Source organism: Macaca nemestrina, chromosome 4 (assembly GCF_043159975.1).
Source record: "Macaca nemestrina isolate mMacNem1 chromosome 4, mMacNem.hap1, whole genome shotgun sequence".
In the NCBI taxonomy this organism is placed as follows: domain Eukaryota; kingdom Metazoa; phylum Chordata; class Mammalia; order Primates; family Cercopithecidae; genus Macaca; species Macaca nemestrina.
In genome coordinates, this window is record NC_092128.1 from 72,151,013 (window position 1) to 72,168,076 (window position 17,064).

A 17,064-nucleotide genomic window follows, 5' to 3' on the forward strand; every position below is an offset into this window, starting at 1 on the left:
CCAGGAGGTAGAGATTGCACTGAGTTGAGACTGTGCCACTTCACTCTAGCCTGGACGAAAGAGCGAAACTCTCTCTCAAAAAAAAAAAAAAAAAGAAAGAAAGAAAGAAAGAAAGAAAGAAAGAAAGAAAGACAGGGTCTTGTTCTTTTGCCCAGGCTGGAGTACAGTGGTGAGTGGTGTGATCATAGCTCACTGCAGCTTCGAAAAATCCCCCTACCTCGGCCTCCTGAGTATCTAGGACAACAGGTGTGAGCCACCATGCCCAGTCAACAGACATTTATGAAACTCACCTACTTTTTAAATAAAAAGATTTTTGATTGAAAATGACTATCCTAAAGGTTGGCTGAAGGTATTGTACCTTGTAATAATCCAAAATAAGTGAAAGGAAACAATATATTTGTTGCATTTAACAAAATCTATGAAAATGACCATCATTTCTTTCCCACCTTTGTAACAGATAAAAGTTATATACTTCCAGATTTCTCTGTCAGAGTAAACAATATAAAACCAGCATAAACAACACATACTGAGAACCCTTACCATTCAACTGACACAGCCTAATTACTTGGAATGAAAAAGACAAATCTTTGACATACTTTTCTATAAGCAGGAACAAATGCTAGAGCCCCTAATGTCATGAATGTTTACAGAATCAGGGCAAGATGTGGATATCAAATGCAATGTTAAAGACAGAGGCATATTGTTATTATTTTTTTTGTATAAAATGTTATACCCTCAAAGATTTCATTCAACTGCTTTTGCTAAGCATTTCGATTAGTTGGTGTGGAAGTATGACAACCTATGAAGGCAGAAATGAAGACAATGAAGGCAAGTACCATGTGCAGCTTAGTTCACTGTTTGTAAAACAGGAGTATTATTTGTACTGTTCAACACAGTTAAGTTCGGCTCAAAGTGTCCTCCTACTTGGGTAATAAAATGTGGCCCAAAAGGCCAGGTGCACTGGCTCACACCTGTAATCTAGCACTTTGGGAGGGTGAGGTGGGAGGAGCTTGAGCTCAGGAGAGACCAACCTTGTCTCTACTGAAAAAACAAAACAAAGCAAAAACCCTCTGTATATGGTGAAGTGCAACCTGGCGTGATGTACAAATAAGTTCTAGCCTAATCTAAGAGTATGCCCTCTTAACCAATCAACTGAGTCTCAGCCAATCACAGGAGCCCAACCCTCAACCAATCCCAAATAGAAGGTTGCCAAATTATGCCCAAATAAGGCAAACTCAGAACTGCACCAATCAGGGAATCTCTGTATGTCATTTCCTGTTGCAAATATAGGTCACCAGGATGTAGAACATCTTCCTCCAGTTCTAGAATCTTTTTCTTGCTCAAATGACCTTTGTTAAATTTAACTGGTTTCAGGTTTTTGTTTTTAACAATATTGATCACATTCTAATTTCCTTGGTATCATGTCATAATTTTGGCAGTACCTAATGGCAAAATATTTTAGGTTAGAATTGTAAAAACTGTTCATTTCTAAAGAGTGCAAATATATACATATCAAGGATATTCAGGTCTAAATTACTAAAACAGCAAACACTGAAAACACCCAAATAGCTATCAAACTGGGATTCGCTAAATATATTAAAGTATGCTCCCTATGAAATATTATGTAGCCGTTAAAATGAATGAAGTAGATCCATAGTTCCTGATAAGATATTTAAGATTTCTCAAGTGAAAAGCAAAGGCAAGTTGCCAAAATAAAAGAATTATTTTAATAAATAACTAAAAATTTAAAAATTAGGCTGCACGTGCACCAAAATATAAAGGAAAACATCCATATTCATTCATACTGGAGAAAAAAATTTTAAATAATGATTACCTTTATAAAACAAAAAAGGTAACTGCATAAACATTATTATGGTAATAATAAAGGTAAACAAAATGACAAAAATCCAACCACAATACTGCCATTCCGACTCAGAGAACTGAACTGTACTTATATAAAAATTCACAGATAATGCACTGGCAATTTTTCATTCTAATGAAAAAAAATCATAACATTTACCATGTTTTACAGTCTTCAAGTTATCTAGCACGTATCTTTAAAGTACATTAATATTTTTACTGTCTTACTGTGTACTATCAAACTGCTTTTATAAAGTACATACCAACCTATTCCTACTTTTCAGAGGAAAATAATAGTAAAGTAATATATTCACATGCTAGGACTACGGGTACACTTACATGAACTACTGCTGAATAAGGCTTACTTTTAAGCTTTTGACCAAACACTATCTCAGTCTGCTTAAATACACTCCAAATATCTCCATTATTTATTTCAATTATAATAGCAATATTTTTTAAAGTGCATCTTATGTACTAGGCTCCATGCAAAACACTTGATAGTCTGCTCTTATTCATTAAACAACAATACTTTTCTTTAAAACTATGCACAACAGAAAGCTTTTAAAACAAGAAAAGTAACTATTTTTACAAAGGTACAAGAGTTTTCATTTTTGTATCAGTGTGAAAAATAATGCTCCTAACATTAAGTGGGTGACATGGTAAAGCATTCACTAAAATACAGAGATTGTGCAATTTCTTGAAACATTTCACTATCACTTAATCATAAATACTGTGACCTTGTAAATCAAACATTCACATCCATATGTAACTAGAATTGTCTGTGGCTTCAAACTGCTGCATGAGTTTAGATAACAGAAATGATTTGTTTCTGAAACTCAGGATGGCAAATTGGTCTCAAGGGGATATGTATGTGGGCAGGTACAAAAAGAGCAACGCAGCAAAACTGGCTAAAGACACAATGTGCAGAATTTCATTTGTCAATTTGATCACCTATTTTTATCTAGAGGATACATCTATTTTAGAGGGCTCAAAGTAGCAGAAAAGAACATGAAGAACACTTTGGAAAACAACAGGCACAAAAGGTGGCCATCAGGAACTTAAGAGCCCATTACAAGTCCTGAATTAAAACATTCAGTGATAAAAACTGTTCAAGAATGTACACCAAGAGTGAATCCTAATGTAAACTACTGTCTCGGGGTGATGATGATGCGTCAATGTAGGTTCATCAAATGTAACAAATGTACCCCCCTGCTGGTGCTGGTGAATGTTGATAATGGTGGAGCTGCACAAGTGTGGAGGTATATGGGAACCCTCTGTACTTTCTGTTCAATTTTGCTATGAACCTAAAACTGCTCTAAAAATAAAAATGTAAAAAACTGTTCAACCTGAAATTCACTGGGGTTTTTTTTTGGAAAGCAATCCTATCATCTTTAAAACTATGATTGTATCATCAATGCAAAAAAGAACAGGAACTGTTTTTGAGACAATCTCAAAAAATGCCAGTATTTTCAGAGGCAAATATTCATTTTGTTGCTCCAAATCAAGTGTTATGGCAAAACTATGGAGTCAGTAAAAAGATCAGTGGTTATCACATTTGGGGGCAGGGGTGATAGAGGAATGGCTAGGCAGAACAGAGGATTTTTACTCTTTATGATACTATATTGGCGAACGCATGTCATTATAAATTTGTTGGCCACGTGTGGTGGCACTCCTGTAATCCGAGCACTTTTGGAGGCCGAGATGGGAGGATTGCTTGAGGCCAGGAATTCGAGACCAGCCTGGGCAGCCTGGTGAAACCCCATCTCTACAAAAAAATGACAAAAAATTAGCCAGGTGTGGTGGCATGCCCCTGTGGTCCTAGCTACTCGGGAGGCTGACGTAAGAGTATCTCTTGAGCCTGGGAAGTTGAAGCTGCAATGACCCATGATGGCGACACTGCACTCCAGCTTGGGCAACAGAGTGAGACCCTGTCTCAAAATAAATAAATAAATAAATAAATAAATAAATAAATAAATTCGTCCAAGCCCATAGAGAATGAATACTGAGTCAGCACTAATATAAACTACTGACTGGATGATAGTAACATGTCAACATAAGTTCATCAATTGTAACAAATGTACACTCCGGTGAAGGATTCATAATGGGGAGGCTATGCATGAGTGGGGCCAGGAGGTAAACGGGTTATCTTTGTACCTTCCTCTCAATATTGCTGTAAAACTAAAACTGCTTAAAAAAACAAAACAAAAACAAAGTCTTAGAAAAGAGTTAAGACGTACAGAACTGAGTGTCAGATGACTGAAGTTTTGGTCCCAGTTTAAACAGTCTTACCCCTCCTCTATGCAATGAGGAGACTGAATTAGACAATCTATGTCTTCTACCTCTTAATTTCTTGTTCTTAATCCCAATCTTTGAAGTGCATACAAAATGTTACCAGAATACTCTGTGCCATGGCTGCATACCAACAGTAAGTAGAGCCCAGAGCTATCAAAATGTTCTAGTAAATGAAGCTAATTTGGTAAGTTTTTCAAATGCTTTAAAGGGATGTTTAAACCAAAACGTTTCTTCAGTAATATGAAACATTTTAGGTCTGTATATGAAACTGCATCCAAGGTCAGGTGATCTCTAAACATTCAAGGCCCAAGGGTATTAAAAGAGCCTAAATATTCAAACACCTAAGGATGCTCCTATGCTGAAATGGTGTTATGCTACATCACTTCAACGCCATAACAATCAAGATACCACAACCAAGTCTCACCTGCAGCCAGGAGAAAGAACATCCCGCTATCTTGTAATCAAGATTCACTACCACAGTGGTTCCTAGACGTTTTCCATTATAAAGACTATACAGAACTACAAAGCTTTTAAGATGGTGAAACGGTTTGGATCTGTGTCCCCGCCCAAATCTCATGTCGAATTGTAATCCCCAATGCTGGAGGTGGGGCCTAGTGGGAGGTCACAGGATCAGGGGGGCGGAGGTCTCATGAATGGTTTAGCATCCCCCTCTCCCCTGCACTGTACAGAGATAAGAGTTTTCAAGAGATGCGGTTGTTTAAAACTGTAGCACCTCTCCCCGTCCGTCCCTCTCTTGGTCCTGCTCCTGCCATGTAAGACGCCTGTCCCTGCTTTGCCTTCCACCATGAGTAACAGCTCCCTGAGGCCTCCCCAGAAGCAGATGCCCTTAAGCTTTCTGTACAGCCCATAGAACTGTGTGAGCCAATTAAACCCTTTTCTTTATAAATTACCCAGTCTCAGGTTTTTCTTTATAAAAGCCATGCAAGAACTGGCAAATACTGATGGCAAGTGTCATCATTTCATAAATGTAATGATTTGGCGCGAGACACACACAGTTTGCAAATAATTGTTGAATAAAAAAGCGAGTTCAAGAAACGTAGCACATTCGTTTTACGTGCATTTTCCTCATTTTGCTACTCTGGCTAAAACTCTGCCACAGGCAAGCCCAGTAACTGTCAGGCTGCAACCTAAGCTTATTGCTATTTCATTATGTTTACCACCCATTCAATCTGATTCATAACCTGAGTTTTTCAGCTCCCCCGCCCCAGCGATCTAGAATGCTTTCCTCCCATCTCCGCTTCTCAAAAGCACCTTTTCTTCTGAATGCCTTTAGAATTTCTAATATCTGTCAAGGACCACTTCCTACTCTTTCTGCTATAAGTTATTTATGTATCTCTTTTATCTCATTTACTAGAGTAATAATTTTCATGCTCAGTACTCGCTCACACATCTTGCCTTTTGTGGTTTCAATTATTCTGTAAGGTTGTAGATAATAATGATCCCCTTTAATAAACTAAGGCACAGAGAAGTAACTTGTTCTAGGTCACCCAACTTCCGACGGAACAAAACTGACATTCCAGTTTTGTGTTGGATTCGAAAGCCAACTATTTTCACGCCATTCATTCCTTCACAGTGTCTATGGGTGCCAGGTCCTATAGGGCGCTGGAAACACGAAGGCCAATGCTGCCATCCCATTTTCAAACGGGAGCCTGCTTGTCGCTAAAACCAGGCGCGCTGCTGGCCCTCCGGGACCAGTCGAGGCCTCTGTGCCTCCCTCCCACTTGGGTGCGCAGTTGGAGAGGGGTGCGCAGTTGCAGAGGGGTGCGCAGTTGCAGAGGGGTGCGGACCTGGGGTGGCCGATACCGAGGAGCGGGTGAGTCGGGCGCCTCCCAGGGCCTAAGACTTCGGAGTTACATGGCGGGGCGGGAGAGGGGGATTTCCCCGAGCCCTCGCGGTTCTAAGTGGGCACTGGGGGCCCGCGTACAGGAGGCAAGGGTGCAAAGGAGCAGCGCCAGAAAGAGAGGCGAGGCGAAGGAAAAGGGGCGGGCAAGAGAGAGCTGGGGACCCTAAAGCGCCAACTGCGTGCGCGGCGCACGCGCATCTGGGATCGGCGGAGGGTGCTGGGTCTCCGGGCCCCACATCCGAGGGCTGCCGCTTGCCCTCCGGCCCGGCCGGGACAGCGAGGGGTCTCGCTGTCCTGCCGCCCGGCCCTGCATCGCCCTATTGTTTTCCCCGCTGAGTACTCACCACCCGATTGTCCCGCTTCCCCATGGTGCTGGATTGAGCGCACAGTCGCACGCCAAGGGAAACCGGGCCGCAGAGACTGCCGAAGCAGGACCGCCACAGGTCCTCCTACCGCCTCCCCACTCCGCCCAGAGAGCGGCACCACGCGGACTCGACAGCCGCACTTGACTACAGCGCCCCTTATCGCTGTGGAGGACAACCGGCTCCAGCGATCGCTGCAGTTGGCTGAGCGCCTGCGGGAGTCCGGTTGTTTATTAGGCACCCAAGAGCGGGCGACCCTGCACTTATGCACCGGAGTCCCACCAAGGCAGCTCGCTTCAGTTTGGCCTTGGATTGTTTTGCTTTCTTCCATTCTTTTTTTTTTTTTTTTTTTTTGAGACGGAGTCTCGCTCAGTCGACCAGGCTGGAGTGCAGTGGCACGATCTCGGCACACTGCAGCCTCCACCTCCCGGGTTCAAGCGATTTTCCTGCCTCAGCATCCCGAGTAGCTGAGATTACAGGCGGCCGTCAACACGCTGGGCTAAATTTTTTGTGTTGTTAGTAGAGACAGGGTTTTACCATGTTGACCAGGCTGGTCTATAACTCCTGACCTCAAGTGATCCGCCCTCCTTGACCCAAAGTGCTGGGATTACAAGCGTGAGCCCCTGTGCTTGGCCTTTCTTCCATTCTTGATGCGCTGAAATATGCGAGGGTACACAAAGATTCTCCCGATGCTTATTTTGTGCTTGACAGAGTGCAAGTGCTGGGGACAAAGTGAGGACCAAGGAGCCTTGGTCCCTCACGGAGCCCATCGGCTGGTGGGGGGAAAGGCAGTGCTGTCATAGACGCCGCTAATGAAATCACCCTCTAATTTCAATCCCATTCATTCATCACCTATGCATTCATTTCACACTAATTTTTGAACATGTCGTTTGTACAGTTTTCACTAGCGGGGTGGCTGGAAGCTGGAGCTGGGTAGGGCACAAAGATGATTAAGAAAAATCCCTATTGTCAAGGGGCCTGTTTATAAACTCGTAAGGGCGATAAACACACACAGGGTCAAATTTACTGCATAGCATATCATAACATTGGCACTTCCGTACCGCAACTTTAAGGAAGATGATCTGGGCTCCAGAGAAGATAATCACATTTAGTAAAGCGACCCCTCTGGGTTCATCTTAGCAAGTGTCATTAGGAAGTAGTTGAAAATCAATTAGGATCTTCTCCGGACTCTTGGAAATGGCAAAAATGGGAATTACACTCATTACATACAAGAACATGCTTTAAAGTCATCTTTCCCAATCTCTGCCTCCCTTCCTGCATTTTTCATGCTACACTATATGGCAGATGTTCCCGACTGCCATTTTCTGTCTCAAAACTTTTCCAAACTCTCACATGCAGTCCTTGGTGGTTCTGCTCCCTACTAAGTATTGTTTATTTCTCAGTAACCCACTTTCCAAAGTGAGGCCTCCAATCTCTCATTTTTCCTCCTCCTCCGTTACTCCTGACTTAAGCTGGGGACTCTGACTAAAGACAGGCTTCTTTTTATACACAAGACGAAGAGGAGAACCTGTTAATGTTAAGTTATTCTTTCTTTCCTGGCTTATTTTTCATGTGTTAAATATTCTAGGCATTTGACAGATATTATTTTTAATACTCCAACATGATAAGCATGAGAATACCTGTGAGACAATATAGTTTTTTTTTCTTTTTCAGCTCCTTGGTTGGCCGATTGTACAGAACACAGAAATTTTTTAAAATATGGTATAAGTCAACAGAAAGGTTGTATTTCCTTTAGAAGTCTCTCTCTCTCTCTCTGCCGGTGTACACAACCCCTCCTGGATGAAACATGAATCCCTGGGGGGAGAGAGAAACAAGAAAATGACCAGGGGCCTGTGGAGATAATGAAGATGGCAAGAGCTATCGGGAGCTCATCTGAGTGGACTCCATAAAGACCAAATCAGTCCAAGACTTCTCAGGATATAATTCAGTGACAGTAAAAATCTTTACACATTCTCTGCACATGGGTGATCTGCTAATAAATACACTTCCCTGATAACAATGGGCCTACATGCCCTTCCAAATGTTCTAGGCATAACCAAGAGATTACATTCCATTTTGTGGATGACAAAAACTGAGGCTAAGGGAAGCTGAGTAATTTGTGCTGGCTTCCACAGCAAGAAAGCAGAGAAGCTGGGGATTCAAACACAGGTGTGTCAAACATGAAAGCATTTACAAGATGCAGTCTCTATTAAATACACACGCAGAAATATAGACATGCATAGACACACACACACACCATGAAAGCATACGCTTTCCTTACAAAATCACACTGCCTTTGAGAGGGGAGAGAAGAGAAGGAGGTTTGAGAAGTGGCATTTCAGGTGGATTGTGACCCTGGGCCAGCTTCCCTCAGAGGAACTGAGAGGGAAGGACATTACAGAGGGAATAGCCTGCATGAAAGAATGGTGATGTGGTCAGGTTGGGCAGCATAGAATACATATGATAGAGGGGAACAAGGCTGGAAAGGTACACTGGGGCTGGAGGCAAAGGAACTTGAATGCCAAAGGAAGAAGTTATATTTTATTCTGCAGGCAGAGCCTTTTTTTTTTTTTTCTTTCTGAGACAGAGTTTTGCTCTGTTGCCCAGACTGGAGTACAGTGGTGAGATCTCAACTCACTGCAACCTCTGCCTCCTGAGTTCAGGCGATTCTCCCGCCTCAGCCTCCCAAATAGCTGGGATTACAGGAATGAGCCACCACACCCGGCTAATTTTTGTACTTTTAGTAGAGACGGGGTTTCACTGTGTTAGCCAGGCTGGTCTCGAACTCCTGACCTCAGATGATCCGCCCACCTCAGCCTCCCAAAGTGCTGGGATTACAGGCGTGAGCCACCACACCCAGCTGTAGAGCCTTTTTAAAATTAATGTTATTTTAATTGACAAATCACTGTATACATTTATGGAGTACAATGTGATATTTTGTTATATGTATACAATGTGGAGCGATTAAACAAATTAACATATCCATCACCTTGCTTACCAATCTTTTTTATTGTGAGATATTTGAAATTTGCTCTTGGTTATTTTGAAATATATGATACATTATTATTGACTGTAGTCACCCTGCTGTGCAATAAATCTCAAAACTTATTTTTCTTGTTTATTTAAATCTTTGTACTCTTTGATCCACAACTCCCACTTCCCTCCCTTCCCACTCCTCCAGCCCCTGATAACCAAATTTTGCTCTCTACTTCTATGAGTTCAACCTTTCCAGATTCCATGTATGGTGAGATCATGCAGTGTTTGTCTTTCTGTGCCTGACTTATTTCACTTAGTATAATGTCCTCCAGATCTACCCATGTTCTTGCAAATGAGGTAAAGCTTTTTAAGCAGGGTAGTAACATAAGCATTGATAAAAGGCAAAGCTGTAAATAGTAACAGTCTAATAATAATGATAATGATCTGAGGCAGGATTTTTTAGCTTGAATAACAAAGATTATAACTCAGATGGCATCTTTAGCGATGAACTTGGGTCTATATCCAAATTAAACAATATAGTTGATTTTCCTATGTATTTTTCTTTTTCTTCTTCTTCTTTTTTTTTTTTTCTTGAGACAGAGTCTCGCTCTGTCACTCAGGCTGGAGTGCAGTGGTGAGATTTCAGCTCACTGCAACCTCCGCCTGCTGTGTTCAAGTGATTCTCCTGCTCCAGCCTCCCAAGTAGCTGGGATTACAGGCACACATCACCACCATGCCTGGCTAATTTTTGTATTTTTAGTAGAGATGGGTTTTCACCATGTTGGCCAGGCTGGTCTTGAATTCCTGACCTCAAGTGATCCGCCCACCTCAGCCTCCCAAATTGCTGGGATTACAGGCATGAGTCACCGCGCCCAACCTGATTTTCCTTAAATTGTTGTGTGGGTATTTGAGATTTTAAACAATGGTGAGAGATACAGAAACTCAACCCACAAACCCAAGTGTGTTGTTTTGGCACGCATGTCACTAGACTGGAAATGAAAGCATGGAGCTTTTATGTTTGAAGACAACAGCTATTGTGTTTATCCAACTATATTAAAGGACAGAGCAAAAGACAGGAAACAAGTTAAATATCCATCACAAGAGTTAAAGTATGGTATGTCCATGTAATGGCAAATTATGCAGTTATTTAGAAAGTGATGTAGAGTTGTGTTGATAGGGAAAAATGGCCACTATACATTATTATTAAGTGAAAAAGAGAATTATAAAGAGTATGAGTAGATTGGGCGTAGTAGCTCACACCTGCAATCTCAGCACTTTGGGAGGCCAAGGTGGGCAGATTGCTTGAGCTCAGGAGTTGAAGACCAGTCTGGGCAACAGGGCAAAACCTCATCTCTACAAAAAATTAGCTGGAGTTGGTGGTGCACAATAGACCCAGCTACTTGGGAGGGTGAGGCAGGAGGATCACCTGAGCCCAGGGAGGCTGAGGCCGCAGTGAGCTGTGTTCATGCTACTGCACTCCAGTCTGGGTGACAAAGTGAGACTCTGTCTCAAGAAAAAAAAAAAAAAAAAAAAGAATGTGAATGTGAGTGTATAAAGTATGGCTGGCAGTACGTGCAGCAAGAGGATGTATTGGTTGAGCCTTATGAAATTGCTGATATGTGGTAATTTCTAACCTATAAGAATGGCAATTTCATATGGTTCAACTTTTTACATATGTATGCTTGAAATCTTCACTGCTGGCGACTTCATAATGCTATTAGTGAGTTTAGAGGGCGGGTATAGGAATTTTTATTTTCCACCATATTCCCTTCTTTCTGATTTATTTTATTTTATAGGACTGCTCAGCTAATCAACTGCCCTTGCTCCGATTCCACACTCACCATTTAACTCTGGATGTAATTTTGCTACATGCAGAGAAAACTATCCCCAGCAAACGTGATCATCTTGTGCTCCTGACAACTATATTTCTCGCTGTAAAAAATACAAACAAGGATGTTTTTAAAAAAGGATTTGGATCATGAAAACCAAATAGACATTCATTTTAATTAATTTTCTTCTTGTAAACCCCTTTATTGGATAAAGGCAGTGGAAGCTACCAAGTAAAGGGAGTCAGAAAGGAAAGTTTCTGGTGCTCATGAGGGCGCCACCTGAATCAGTGGGTTATAATTTCACTGTAATTTTCCTCTTGTTCCACCCTTGTTGAGGTGACTCACAAGCTATAAACGTTCTTGGACAATTATTTCAGGATGGCTTTGTTAGCATTGAAAGAAAACATCTTTACTTTTTCTTTTAAAAACCAGCTTTATTGGCTGGGCGCGGTGGCTCAAGCCTGTAATCCCAGCACTTTGGGAGGCCGAGACGGGCGGATCATGAGGTCAGGAGATCGAGACCATCCTGGCTGACACGGTGAAACCCCGTCTCTACTAAAAAATACAAAAAACTAGCCGGGCGAGGTGGCGGGCGCCTGTAGTCCCAGCTACTCGGGAGGCTGAGGCAGGAGAATGGCATGAACCCGGGAGGCGGAGCTTGCAGTGAGCTGAGATCTGGCCACTGCACTCCAGCCTGGGGGACAGAGCGAGACTCCGTCTCAAAAAAAAAAAAAAAAAAAAAACCGGCTTTATTGAGGTATATTCCACATCTAGTAAAATCCACCAGTTTAAAATGTTCAGTTTGATGAGTTTTGACAAATGTATATGATCGTGTAACCGTGACTACCATCAGGATATCATTTTCTATCTCTCTAGAAAGTTTCCTTGTGCTCTTTTGCAGTTAAACCTATAATCTTGCTAAATTTACTTGTTCTAGTAGCTTTTTTTTTTTTTTTTTGGTAGAGCCTTTGGAGTTTCTACATAGACACTCACGCTGTCTTTGAATAAAGAGAGACTTGCCAGGTGTGGTGGCTCACGCCTGCAATCCCAGCACTTTGGGAGGCTGAGGTGGGCGGATCACTTGAGGTCAGGCGGATCACTTGGGCAGATCACTTTGAGACCAGCCTGGCCAACATGGTGAAACCTTGTCTCTACTAAAAATACAAAAATTAGCCGGGCATGGTGGCACATGCTTGTAATCCCAGCTACTTGCAGTGCTGAGGTAGGAGGATTGCTTGAACCCGGGAGGTAGAAGTTGCAGTGAGCCAAGATCTTGCTACTGCCTCCAGCCTGGGTGACAGCAAGACCCCATCTCAAAAAAAAAAAAAAAAAAAAGAGAGAGAGAGAGAGAGACCTTCCTTCTAATCTGTATGTTTTTTGTTTTCTTGCTTATTGCATTAGCTAGCACCTCCAGTACAGTGTTGAACAGAAGTGGTGAAAGCTGACATTCTTGCTTTGTTCTTGATCTTAGGAGGAAAGCATGCTGAGCTTATCAAAGTGTAGGGTCAATATTGTACCAGGTCACACTTCACACCTCACATCTTTTACTTTACACTTAGTACCTTTCATTTCACAGTTAGTATTTTTCACATCCCACTTACTGACCAATTCTTTCTTGAATCCAATCTTATCAGGCTTCTACCTCTACTACCTAATCAAGATTTCTTTTCAAGGTTGCTTATCTTCTCCATGTTGCTTAATCAGTTGCCCCTCATTTTCCTTGACTTATCAGCAGCATTTGTCACAACAATGACTCTCTCCTCCTCAAAATATTTTTTTTTACTTGGATTTCCAGACATTACGCTCACCTACTGCTTCTCGTAAAGTCCACTTAGTCTTTGTTGCATATTTTCCTTCGTCTCCTGGTCTCCTGGGATATAAACACTGGGGCGCTGTAGAGCTTGGTTCTGGATCTCTTCTTTTTTTTTTTTTTTTTTTTGAGATGGAGTTTTGCTCTTGTTGCCCAGGCTGGAGTGCAATGGCATGATCCCGGCTTACTACAACCTCCGCCTCCCGAGTTCAAGCAATTCTCCTGCCTCAGCCTCCCTAGTAGCTGGGATTACAGGCATGCGCCACCATGCTCGGCTAATTTTGTATTTTTAATAGAGGTGGGATTTCTCCATGTTGGTCAGGCTGGTCTTGAACTCCTGACCTCAGGTGATCCGCCTGCCTTGGCCTCCCAAAGTGCTGGGATTTCACGCGTGAGCCACCGTACCTGGCTGGGATCTCTTCTTTTTATAGACACTTTCTTTCTTGTTGATCTTATCCAATCTCTAGCTTTATGTACCATCCATACACTGACAACTTCGAAACTTTTATTTACAGTCTAGACCACTTCCTTGGAATCCAGACTCATGCCTCTAACTGCCTAGTCAACACCCCTACTTCAGTGTCTCATATGATCTCAAGCTTAGCATGTGCGATGTCCAACTCCCAATGTTCTCCCTAAAACCAGGTCCTCCTACGTTCTTCCCATCTCAGTAAATGACAACTTGATCTTTCCACCTGCTCAAGCCAAAAACTTCAGAGACATCCTCCCTTTTTTTTTCGTACAAAGTCTCAGTCTGTCGTCGAGGCTGGAGTACAGTGCTGTAATCCTCACTCACTGCAACCTCTGCCTCCAGGGTTCAAGTGATTCTCATGTCTCAGCCTCCTGAGTAGCTAGAATTACAGGTGACTGCCACCACACCTGGCTAATTTTTGTATTTTTTTAATTAGTACAGACGGGCTTTCACATGTTGACCAGGCTGATTTCAAACTCCTGACCTCAGGTGATCCACTTGTCTCGGCCTCCCAAAGTGCTGGGATTATAGGCGTGAGCCACCACACCCAGCCCATCCTCACTTCTTCTCTTTCAATGCCATGTCTAATTTATAAGCACCTACTATAAGCTTTATCTTCAAAACATCTCACATCTCATTGTCTCCATTGTTTTCACTTTGATCAAAGCTACCATTATCTCTCATCTGGATTATTACAACAGCCTCCTAACCCAGGCTCCCCGCTTACATCTTTGCCACCCTAAAGTCTTTTCTCAATAGAGCAGCCACAGTGGTACTTTACAAATACAGTCAGATCATATGTCACGACTGTGCTTCTTGCCTTCCAGCAGTTTCCCATCTTATTCAGAGTAAATACCAAAGTCTTTGCATTGGCCAACAAGCCCCTCCAAGATACGCCTCTCCTGCCACTAACTTCTCTGGAATATCTCCTTTCCTTCTGCTGCAGTGAATTGCTGCTACACTGGCCGCCTTGCTGTTCTTTGAACAAGGCAGTCATGCTTCTGCCTTAAGGCATTAGCACCTGTTGTTTTCTTCATCACTAATACACCTAGATTCCTGTTCTTTGTAAGGCCTTTGATCTAGTGCCACCTTCTCTATGAGGCCTTCACTGACCTCCTCGTTTAAAATTGCGCCCCCACAACACTTTCTATTCCTTTCCTCATTTCTTCCCACACCATGTACCTAACATCCTAGTTTATTATAGTTATTTGTTTGTTGCCCCTCACTAGAAAATACGCTCCATTAAAAAAAAAAGACATTTTGTGTAGTTTGTTTACTGCCACATCCCCAGTGCCTAGGGACAGTGCCTGGTACATCGTGGTGCTCAATAAATATTTACTAAATGAATCAATGACTAGTTTCACTGCCATATCGACTGGCCTGTTTGTACCTGTACCCACTGTCTTTGCCTGCCCTCCCATTAATCCTTTTCTCTCTCAAGTCCAGCTCTTCCTCTTATTCTCCTGGGCCCTTCCTCTCCCCCTTCTCATCACCTTTGCTTCTGCTGTTATTCCTTCTTTTTCAACCTCAATCTCTCTGTTTTCACAATGAACTGTCTTCCATCTCAGAAAACAAGAATTTCCTTTGATACCACATCCTCCCTGAGCTCTACCTCCACTTCTCTGTTCTGCTTCATGATTCAGCTTCTCAAACAGGCTGTCTACATTCTCTACCGCTCTAACCTCATCTCTGACCACTCCCCCCCCTACTAACTATGCTCTAGGTGCATTGATGTCCTTTCTACATACCAAGCCTTCCCACTTTGAGGTTTTCAGTTGCTTTCCCCTCAGCACCCCACCTAGCTGCCTTAGTCTCATTCTGTGTGCCTCAACTCAGAGCTTTTGACAGGGGCTTTTCTGACACCAGTTTTCCATCTTCCAGCAGTTTCCCATGTTATTCAGAGTAAATACCAAAGTCTTTGCATTGGCCAATGCAAGTACTTTCTACCTTACAGCATTTATAGCACTTATTGCAATGTAATTATCCTATGCAAATATTTATGTTAGCTCCATGAGAGCAAGCACCTTGTTTTGTTCACTAGTGTATTTCTAGGGTTTGCTGGTGCCTGGAACAGAAGTTCATTAAGTGTATGAATGAATGAATGAGTGTTTGAGTTTCCAGTGATGAGATGACTGAAAGCTAGCTGCTGACATATGCAAATAAATGCATGCACAGTACTGCCTTTAGAAGCACTGTTTCTCTTTTCTTCTTCTTCTTTTTTTTTTTTTTTTGAGACTGGGTCTCACTCTGTCACCCAGGCTGAAGTGCAGTGGCACAATCATGGCTTACTACTTGGACCTTCCTGGCTCAAGCCATTCTCCCACCTCAGTCACAGGTCTATGTCACTGTGCCTGGCTATTATTTTGTAGAGACAGGGTTTCACCTTGTTGCCCAGGCCGGTCTTAAACCCCTGGGCTTGGCCTCCCAAAGTGCTGGGATTATAGGCATGGGCCACTGCACCCTCCTTAGAAGCACTGTTTCTAACAGTAAAAAATTGGAGATATGGTGGAGAGAAATACCTATCAATCGGGGATTGGGTAAGTAAATTATAGTACATTTACACGATGGTACACTATTCAGCTATAAGAGATGTTAATGTAGATTTATATGTATTGCAATGACGAATTGTCCAAGATCTTCTGTAAAGCAACATATAACACTCAAAACACAATTTATTGAATGGGGTGTACAGCCAGACCATCGTGATAGTGTAAAATTTCATTCCTGTATGTTACATGTATCTGCATAAAGCTAGGTATCTAGAAATTATTTATCAAAATATCAGCAGTGATTTTCTCTAGGTTGTGGAGTTTCAGGTAATATTAATTTTTTTATTAGTAGTTTTTGTATTCTTTAAATATTTTATGGTAAGTATGTGATCATTTTATTTCAGCAGTTACATTTCAGTCACTTGGCCACTGGAAATTCATCACTAATTCATTGAAAACTATTGAACCTCTACTCTGTTTAGGCACCACTAGACCGTAGAGCATGCGTTGGTATTTCTTTCCTATGTGTTTATATACAATTTTATTTCAGAACTTTTTGGGGCTAACCACACCATCTACTTATTCTCACTTTGGAGGTAAGAATGACTTGATGAAATAAGATAGTTTGTACGGCATGTACCAGAATTGGCACTTGGGGAGTTCACTGGATGTCAATTGCTTCCCTTCTCCTCCAGGGTGCTATTTTTGCTGCACCCACAGTTAAATAACACTGTATCACGATGCAATCCAAGGAGCAGGAGGGAGGGTCTATTATTACAAACCATCACTGTTGAACCAATGAACTACTGGGTGCCTTTTGATACTTCTGCCTCCTTGTATCGGATGCTCTTTGATAGCCGAGATCAGTTGTAGACATCCAGTGAATATGAGTAAACTTGACTTTCTTTATCATAGAATAGATGTCATTTTCAAATGAAGAACCGTGGAGACCAGAGGAGGTACAACATTTAGAACAATAGGCCCCATTCCAAACAAGTGCTAATGTGTTCTCTTGGCTGCTGTGGTGCTTCTCAAAATTTTCCACAGGAGAGGGAATTGTATTAAGGGGCATCTAGTGGTATCCTTCAATGCAGTTATTAAAGTCAAATA

General features: G+C 42.1%; 1 protein-coding gene and 1 long non-coding RNA gene across 2 annotated transcripts in view; one reads left to right on the top strand and one right to left on the bottom strand.

Annotated features, from left to right (window-relative positions):
• LOC105475500 (family with sequence similarity 133 member B) overlaps positions 1-6,502 on the bottom strand; it is a 28,983-nt gene extending 22,481 nt beyond the window's left edge. Inside the window, exon 1 of the mRNA XM_071094837.1 lies at positions 6,361-6,502. Coding sequence (XP_070950938.1) covers positions 6,361-6,384 — 24 coding nt within the window. The 5' untranslated portion in view covers positions 6,385-6,502. The remainder of the gene's footprint in view (positions 1-6,360) is intronic.
• LOC139362794 (uncharacterized) lies at positions 5,897-9,486 on the top strand. Its single transcript, XR_011622136.1, has 2 exons — positions 5,897-5,986; positions 8,053-9,486. It is a non-coding gene; the product is annotated as an uncharacterized lncRNA (long non-coding RNA).
• Positions 9,487-17,064: the final 7,578 nt, after the last annotated feature.